General features: G+C 36.3%; 1 protein-coding gene across 1 annotated transcript; it reads left to right on the forward strand.

Annotated features, from left to right (window-relative positions):
* The first annotated feature begins 2826 nt into the window (after nucleotides 1-2826).
* LOC149190398 (G-type lectin S-receptor-like serine/threonine-protein kinase SD2-5) lies at nucleotides 2827-5563 on the forward strand. Its single transcript, XM_089413396.1, has one exon. It carries the CDS (start codon nucleotides 2838-2840, stop codon nucleotides 5550-5552), a length of 2715 nt encoding a protein of 904 aa, XP_089269522.1. The 5' UTR covers nucleotides 2827-2837; the 3' UTR covers nucleotides 5553-5563.
* The last annotated feature ends 4516 nt before the right edge of the window (nucleotides 5564-10079 follow it).

Here is a 10079-nt window from a genome sequence, read left to right on the forward strand (position 1 = left end):
TATTTATTTATTTTTGTATTTATAAATTTGTACTTATGGTTTGTAACTAATTTATTTTTATTATAGCATAATGATGGGTTAATTTTATTGGAAAAAAAAACAAATTTACTATTATTTACTTGTAATTGTTTTTGGTTGATTATATTATATGTGACATTTTAATCTAATTGTTTTCCATTCAATGTTACCTTCTAACAAAAGAATAATATTTTTAATTATACTTCGACATTAATGTTTTTTATAATAATAAAACAAATAATTTTTAATTATATTTTAATTCATTAAATATATATATCTTATTTGGGTGATTATCAAAGTATTTCATGATAATCATTGGTTACATGTACATGTTCCCTTTTTGTCCATGATTTAGCATGAAATAATGGGAGGTTGACCTAAGTGATTGGGGTGTTATTATCATAAGAATTGAAAGTCTTTTCATTCTCCAGACACTCATGGCCATGATGAGGACCATAATCAACATTTAATTTGGTGTCAAAGTGCACCATTCGACATTAAGGTGTCTCGAGTATTTTAGTTCCCAACACATAATTTCATTAATGGAGACATTATTTCTTTCCTCTCTCCATAAGAGCTTTCACCCAAGAAGAGATACAAATTTAAGTGGGTTACTTAGATAAATTCTTTTATGTTTTTCCTTTTGAAATCCCATATTCTACTCTACATTTTTAGTTTTGATGCTTTCTTTCTAGGTGCTTTTAACTTTTGGCCTCTAATATTTTGATTTTCTCTTGGTACCTAGAGGTTGTCTCCCTTTATCCCTTCTTAGTGCATGGATTGACATGGCTTGCTAGTTTTGGCTTCTTGTTTCCTTTTGGTTTCACCTCATCAACCTCCTCCCACCCTAGTCTCACTCTCATGAATTTTCTTCTTTGTTTCCTCTAGCCCCCTTATTGTATTTTCCTAACGGACACCTTCCCCTCCTACACTCTTGTTGTCCCTTTCTCTAGTATTTGACCTTATTCTTATTTGGTCAAACAATGTAACCTTTGTGAATTTCGTTGTAATTTCTTGAAGGATCTATGCACTCTCAGGCCTCAACACCAATAGATAGATGAGCCCTATCCATGTATTTGTACTCCAACTAGGGTTGAGATAATGGCCTATAGGTACAGGAGCTCACTCCTCACTTGATATAGGAGGAGTTGGAAGGGATGAACATGAGCCCTAGATTGAAAGAAGGTGTACGTCTAATATACAGGTTGAAGAAGATGTTGTACAATGGGCTCTAAATATAGGAAAAATCCATATGAGGTAAACCCAGTACATGAAAATAGTGGATACATATTCACTGTTAAAAATGATAATGGGAAAGACGCTGGTAGAAAGAAATGAAATCCACGAGGAAATTGTTCTCTACATCAATACATTGCAACAAGAAATAAATGAAATGAACTATAACCAAATTTCAAGATTTCCAAAGAAATTAACAAACTTAGAAATAGTAATGAAAAAGATGACCAACCTCTTACCCCTATATAAGTGGACTCCCCTAAAAAACATATGGTTATGATTGTCTTAATTTTATTTGTAATTTATAAGTATATGTTAAATAAACCTTTACATCACTGTTAAAATTCTTTTAAATAAACCTTTACATAGTTGTTAAAAGGTTTTTATTTTTGGGTGTTTTAATTGATTTCAAGGCAGATTATTTAGTTAAGTATTTCATTATGATTGAACTTATTTTTAAGACTCTAGAAATGTTATTGTGTTTTGATATGATTTTCCTATTAGCAAATCAAACATATAGACTATATATTTTTAAATTATTAATACAATTCAATTTAATTTAAAAATATTATTAAATATATAAAATATATTTTATTAATTATTTTAAATATAATAATTATTTCATTTTATTTAATAATAATAAAATTCCGTATACCCTATTCGAAGTAATCTTTATATAACATGTTATATTGTAATTGGTGAATAAAGTAAGTGTTTTGTTTTATTGAATGTATCATGGTGTGGTATGATTAAAAATTATAATATGTTTTCATTTAAATTTATTCCCCTATACTATACTATACTATATTTGAATTGATCTCCAATAACATGTTATATTTTTATTTAATAGGGTTGTAATCGTTTAAAGAATTTTTAAATTTATATTATTTAAATGGGTATGGTTTAGAGTTATGTAAATTTATATCTTGCAAGTTGATAGGACCATTGGTATTGTAAATTTTATATAAAAAATATTAAAATATATAACATACGATCTTAATCTTCTTATACTAGATTTTTAACTTAATATTAAAATTTTATATAAAGATTAACCCTTTTACTTGCAAGTCAATCCGCATATGGCTCATTTGTTCCAGTCAATTTAGGTTATTAATATTTCATTCCAAAATTGAAAGTATTTGAATGTGAGTGTGGATCTTATTATTATTTATCTGTCAAAAGCATATCAAATTCAGAAGCATGAGGACCAGATGGTTTACTTTATTAGAATTTCATTCTAAAATTCAAAGTATTTGAATGGAGTTGTGGACCGTAGCATTGTATATCACATTCCCAGGAAAAGATGTGGAAAATGTTCCACGCGGAGTTGTCTTTATTAGCGTGATGAGCAATGTTCGAGCTAAGAAGATGCATGGAAACCAGACGGAAAATGTTCTACTGTTCCCACTTAGCTTCCACCCAAGAAAAATGAAAAACAATGTCGAAAATGTTCTACGCAAGTAGGTACATTGCTGTCAATTCTGGTAGTTACCGACATCGAGAACGCACCGTAGCTATAAACGCAGAGGGTATTGAAAATAGGCATTGGGTTCAAAGCAGAAAGCTGTAGTTTTTGACAGGCCATGGAGTCCTCTAATGCTCTATGTTCTTTGATTTTGCTGTGTTTGATTGGGGAAAATGAAGGGAATTTCTTTGCACTGCCTTCCAATTGGAACGTGGCTACTAGTAGCCACACCCTACCTCGCCACAGCACCGTGCAGGGTCCCTTCAGAGCAGTCACGGATGGATATGGGAACCCCATTGTTAGCGAGAATCAGAGATTCGGGTTGGGATTCATTGATGTAAATTCTTCTGGCAAATTCGTTCTGTCTGTTGTTATGGGATTGAATCCCACCTTTCCTACTGCAATGGAGATTTGGACAGCAAACAGAAATAGGACGGTTGCAGAGGGCGCAATGCTTAAGCTGGGGAGTCATGGGAGCCTGGTACTAGAAGACTCGGACGGAACCGTGGTCTGGAGTATCGGTACTGATAAGTCTATAGGCATTTTAATGGCGAAGCACGGCAATTTTCAGATCTATAATTCCGCGAATTCTTCGCTTGTGTCCGAGGGTCCGAATCTTGTGTGGCAGAGCCGGGATTATCCCACGCACACGCTCCTGCCCGGGCAATCGCTGAAAAGAGGGCAGGCACTTGTCTCAAATTCATCAGCCACGAATACAAGTGCGGGATCTTATAAGCTGGTTATGGAACCGGGAGGGTTGGTTTTGTTCTACACAAGCTCAATCCAGGAGCCTTATTGGTTTATGGGGCTGCAAGGGCTGGACTACCAAGGTATTCTTAGGCCCTGCTTTTATAATTCCTCGTCTGTCGGTGTCAAGGCCCTCTATACGGGCCAGATTTTGCAGGTTTCTTTCAATGAAACTATAGGCAAGTCCTCTTCTTCTTATTCTTGCGCTAATGGGAATCAATCGCTGCCAATGTCACCCCCTAATTTCAATAAGCCTCCTCCTAATTTCAATAATGAAAACGAGTACAGGTTCCTAAGACTGGACAGCGATGGCAGCCTTCGCTTCTACCGTGTCTCTGTGGTGCCCGGACAGAACAATGTCTCAGATTGGTGCATAGACTTCGAACTGGACCAATCTAATAGGAATTGCCTACTTCCTAGAGCCTGCGGGCCCTATGGCATCTGTGACAAAGGGCAATGCAGCTGCCCGCGCTACGGGACGCGCGATCAATTCGAACAGATTGGGTACCTGGACGCTGCGCAGGGATGTTATAGCAGCGCGGGGGAACCCTCGTGCAGCCAGCCGACGGCGACCCACCATTTCATGCCCCTCGACGGCGTGGATTACTTTCCCAACGACTACCTGAAGCCTGAAACGAACGTCTCCACGGTCGAAAAATGCAAGAGCCTTTGCAATTCCAATTGCTCCTGCACCGCCGCCTTCTTCCGCAGCAGTTCCCCGTCCTGCTATCTTGCAGGCGGCCAACTATCGAGCCTGAAAGTTACTGGGAACAATACATACAAGGCCTATATCAAGGTCCTCAGTAAGTTGCCTGGAAAGAGGACCTCGGGGTCTAGTGATTCCCTGAGTATCGGCAGCATAGCCGGGATCACGTCCAGCTCCGCGGCCGCGGCTCTGTTCCTCTGCCTGATAATGATCATAACAGTGCGAAGGAGCCGAGCGAAGGAGTCAGTTATGGATGAAGAAGAGATCGATCCGGAGGAAACGAAGGAGGAAGCCTTCTTGAAGACGCTTCCTGGGCTGCCACCGAGGTTCACGTATGACGAGCTCAAGGAAGCCACTGGTAACTTCAGCCGAAAGCTGGGGACAGGCGGGTTCGGATCGGTGTACGAAGGCGTTTTGAAGGACAAAACCAGAGTTGCTGTCAAGAAGTTGGACGGGCCAAGACAGGGCTACAAGGAATTCAGAGCCGAAGTAGCGACGATCGGCAGCATAAGCCACATGAATCTAGTCAGGCTACGGGGTTTCTGCGCCGATTCCCGCCAGAGGCTCCTAGTTTACGAGCTCATGGAGAACGGTTCTTTGGATAAATGGCTATACTCTGGTCGGGACGGCAGCAAAGGGTGTTTGACATGGGAACAGCGTTACAATGTGGCTGTGGGAACTGCCCGTGGCCTGGCGTATCTGCACGAACAGTGCAGAGAATCCATCATGCACTTGGACATAAAGCCTCAGAACATCCTGCTCGACACAAAATTTAATCCCAAGGTCTCTGATTTCGGCATGTCGAAGCTCCTGAACGACGACATGACGCAAGTAATGACGGCGGTTCGCGGGACGCCTGGGTACCTGGCGCCCGAGTGGTTGCGATATTCTATCGCCACCAAGAAATGCGACGTCTACAGCTTCGGAATGGTGTTATTGGAGTTGGTATCTGGGCGAACGAACTTCGATCCCTTGCCATCCGATCCTCGGCTCTGTTATTTCCCGACGTGGGCCATGCTGAAGGCGCTGGAGGGGAGGTATATGGATTTGGTTGATAAGAGGCTCGGGGATAGCAGCGTGGACACAGAGGGTGTTATGAAGATGACAAAGGTTGCGTTGTGGTGTATCCAGGATAATCCCAACAAGAGGCCACGGATGAGTGTTGCCCTGAAGATGCTAGAGGGAGAGTGGGATGTTCCCGATGCGCCCATGTGGGCGTTGCAGAGAGGGTCCGAGTTCTTGGAAGGATATGGGTATGAGGTGATGAACGATCGAGATGGAGCTGACGAAGAACAGAACCAGAACAACATGGGTCCTGGCGCTCCCAAACAACACTCTGGACCCAGATATCTAATTAAACCAGTTGGCCAGCTCACATGAATCCATTCTCACCATTCCTTTCACGCGACTCGGTGCATCCAGATAACAATTTCGCCAGTTATCAACTTATCATCATATTTGTAGAGATAGATTTGTCCGTGGATTGATAAGATGTGCTGTCACTTTCTCCATAATATTTGTTTTCATTAATATTAAGAGTCAAAGCATCTTTTCATTTGAGTTACTAAGTTGTTTTTGCCCTCGCTAATTAGAAATATGAATGCTAAGATTCCGCTCCACACCCAAATGCATCGCAAAAATTAATTACGATGGTTAGTGTATTAGGCCGGTAGTTTCCATAAAGTTGCTAACTAGTATAGACTTATTTTAAAGATTTAATATCAGTAGAGAGTTCTCAAATTTCTTTAGAGTATATTTTTTCATTTAAATTTTTTTAGAGTGTTAAATGTAATGTTATTTTTTATTGTTTAAATTGTATTTTTAAATGTTAAATAGAGTATATATATGATCAAATAAACTTTTCAATTATAAAAATTTAATTTTTTCATTATATATATAACATGTACGTCCAAATTAAAACGGTTTTTTAATTATTAATGTATTTTTAAGTATATGTTAATATTAATTTGTATTAAAATATTTTATTGATAACGAATATTGAATATTTTTTATATACAACATCTAAATATTTTATTTAACAATTATATATATATATATATATATATATGAAGTTGATATCGACATAATTAGTTAACAATGATTTTCAAATAGTTTATTTAAATTTATGGTTGAAATATTTTTGAAAAATATAAGGTTTAAACATTTTAATCACATTTTTTTTACTTCTAATTACTTCACAACATATTCAATTTTTTTTATTATAGTTGACATTAGCGTACGCACAAACTCACACATCCCTCATACTAGAGTGTAAAATGAGCCTCTCAGGTCAATGACAGTTAGTGTGTTAGGCTTGTTAGACGGATAGTTAATTCACCAATGTAATTAAGTACATAAACATAATCTATTTTGAAATTTTTATTAATTTTTTTTAATAAATAAATTTACATTTAATAATAACAATATTCTTTTTCATATATCTAATAAATAAAATAAAAATTTATAAACAATTTCTCTTTTTCAATTGCCACTTTTAACTTAACTTTATCCATTTTCAATATTACACATAACATAAATATTTTAATTAATGTTGGAAAGGTACAAAAGACAAAATAGGAATTTACACACAAATCACACCAGCTGCGGCTCTTCTATTGATCACACAAAACTTGATTATTACAATGAACCCGGTGAAGAGTATTTAACCTTTTCCAAGCATCAACTCGCTTAAAATAACTTGACATGCACACACACTTAACTCAGTTAACTCACACTCTAAATGTGGACTACACTTAACTCTTTATCCATCACTCAACTTCACTGAATGCTCAACAATCAACACTCAGTTAAACTCTCTAGTTTTAGTCAACTACTCATGCAGGGTAATTACAATGCATTCAACAATCAACACTCAGTTAAACTCTCTAGTTTTAGTCAACTACTCATGCAGGGTAATTACAATTTCTAACACTCCCCCTTAATTACGACCGTATGAGACATAACTCAAACATGATTCAACTATCACACAACATGCTTGCTAGTCTATGTCTCAGCTACGCTTACAATGACTCAAGGCTTTCACAATTTTGCATTTTATTTTTCTCTTCTTCCAAATTTTATATCCTCAAAATTGCTTCATTCTTTGTTGTGCTTTCTTGTTGTAGGCTCCATATTCCTTTACTTGTTCTTGCTGCAATTTTTCGTTGACTTTTCTTGAATTTATGCTGAAACACAATTTGATATTGTATACTACACTTTCCTCTTCAAATATTTGTTCAACCATGGACTGCTGCCAAAAAATTGCATTTTCAAACTATCTTCTTTGCTTTGCTTTTTGTGTTTCATATTCCTGACTTTTTTTTTGCCATATTTCTTGATAGAAAAATCTTATCTCTTCTTGACTCCATTACTGAAAAATGGTTTCAATGCATTCATCTTTGTTTTTCATATCATTCTTTTTACTTTCATCATCAGGTAGTGCTGCTTTTTTTCTGTATCTACACACTCAATATCATTATTCACCATTTCATTCAATTCTTTTATTCCAGCCGATTCTTTAAGACTCGCATCAATTTCTTCTATTGGCTTCTGAATCCATTCTTCAACGAGCTTCAAATCTGCATCAAATTTATTAACAACCTTTCTTTCAACTTCTTTGCTCATGCTATTCTTAACACCTACATATTCAAAAACAATGTTAAAAACATCATTAATATGACTCTCTTCAGTGAGAGCCTCCTACTCTACATATGTCTTCTTTTCAACTACATGGAGGTTGTCTTCCACTATTATGTTGTTAGTGGATATTCTCAACAAAAGCTCTTCAACCATTTTATCATGTTCTTGATCATCAACTGTTGCTAGATGACATAATTCTTCATAAGAAGTTCCAACTGCTTCATATCTTGTTGCTACAATGACAACTTCAACCTTCAATTCTTCATCAAACATTGTACTTACCATATTGTCACAATCCATCTCTATTTCAAAAAAGAAACCACACATTCCATCAACATAATGTTCATCAACACTATGGTGGGATATCTGAGCATCCATGTGCTCATTGTCAATTTCATTAACAATTTCAACCTCACCAAATCCATCAGTTGTGGCTAGATTCACCAATTCACATATAAATTTGTAGTCATCAGCCACATGTGTCTCATCACAGTGGGATTCACAATCATTTGCATCATCCATATTATAGTGGATTCCTTGAGCATTAATATGTGCTTGCTCTGTTTCACACAGAGGCTTCAACTTCTATTTTTGCAATCTTTGTTGCATCTTCTTCATCCATATGCATGCTTTCATAATGGGTTTCAATTTTATGGTCTTGACAACCATCATCCACTTTTGAGTGGGATTCTCCAAGCTTTGTTGTCCTCTCATAGTCTTTCTCATCTTCTCTCATATGCGGTAGACTTCGTTGCTTGTGACATAACCTGTTGTTGCATGTCGCTCCCCCTTGCACCAAACTCCACTTCGAGGAACTTCCATGCTTCCTTGGAAGTTGTAGCTTTTGCTACCTTGCACAAACACTTCTCATCAAATTCCTGTTTTATAAAATTCAATGCCAAAGCATCACATACTTCATCATATGGGCTATTAGACCCGTACTCAATTAACTCTTTAGCTCGAAGAAAAGTTAACATCTTGATAACCCAATGATCAAAATATTTACCTGTAAACATAAGAGGTGGTAGCAGATCAAAGTTACACTAATCACCCTCGATTTCTTCTTTGTCTTCTGCTAGACTTCTCAGTGCTTTGACTATGGCCTGAACCTCTCTAACCATGGCAATGATCTTTGTCTCTTCTTTTCAATTTATTTTCTTAATATACTTCAATTGCGCTTTGCGACCCATGACTGTGGTCTTTCCTCTGTCTTATAATTTCTTTCGTGATTGCATGAGACTATATTCCATGTCGCCCCAAAAAAAAATATGATTTTCAATATGCACCTAGTAAGACATAATTTTCACTAAAAAATACCGTGCTTGACAAAAACAAATAATTTTGTAAAACTAACAGGCTTTACGAAGCCCTGAACTCTTATTCAATAAAATATCCTATATATATATAATTCTATCACAATACTCTTTAACCATAAACCTCTTATTATACCATGCACTTTGGTTTTAAAAAAAATCCTTTAATATGTCTCTTTAATAAACAACCCTTATAAAACTTTTAATGTCTCCTTAATAAACAACCCTTATAAAACTTTATAACCTCTTGTAGAAAATAGTTTTCAAAAATAACTTATGAACCTTTTAAAAGACTTTAATATACTTCAACCTCAAATGAGATATCTTTTCATTAAATCTTGGCCTGGGAATAATTTTTGCTAAGTAACTTTTTAAAAAAATCTCCTTCGATATGTCACCCAAAACATTATCTCACTCCTCACGGTAGCGTGGTTGTGGCTTACGGCCCTACCTTTGAGGCATCTGCGGCTACCTTTGAGGCATCTGCGGCTACGGCCTTTGTTCACTTTAACGTATGCTCTTGGAATTATGGTGGCAGAAGCCCTTCGCGAGTCTCACCTCTAGCACACTTACGATGGTGGTTGACGGCAGCTGTGGCTGTTCAGAGTTCTTCCCACACATAATAAACAAGTAATTTTTTTTGTACTTCGGTTGTATTTTTTTGAAATTTTTAGTTGAATTTTTTTTTGATATTAATTTGTTGGAAAGATGGAGGAAATAAATACAGATTTACACACAAATCACATAAAGTTATGGGTTTTTTTAATTGAAGAGACAAAACTTGATTATTACAATGAATCCGGTGAAAGGTATTTAACCTCCTTTTCCAAATAGCGATTCGCTTTAAATAACTTGACATGCACACACACTTAACTCATTTAAGTCACTCTAAATATAGATTACACTTAACTATTTATCTATCACGCACTCACATAAATGACTTTCTAATTTTAAC

Source organism: Pinus tabuliformis, chromosome 3_1, assembly GCF_031772625.1.
Source record: "Pinus tabuliformis cultivar Carrire ecotype Pingquan chromosome 3_1, CPIR1, whole genome shotgun sequence".
Lineage (NCBI taxonomy): Eukaryota > Viridiplantae > Streptophyta > Pinopsida > Pinales > Pinaceae > Pinus > Pinus tabuliformis.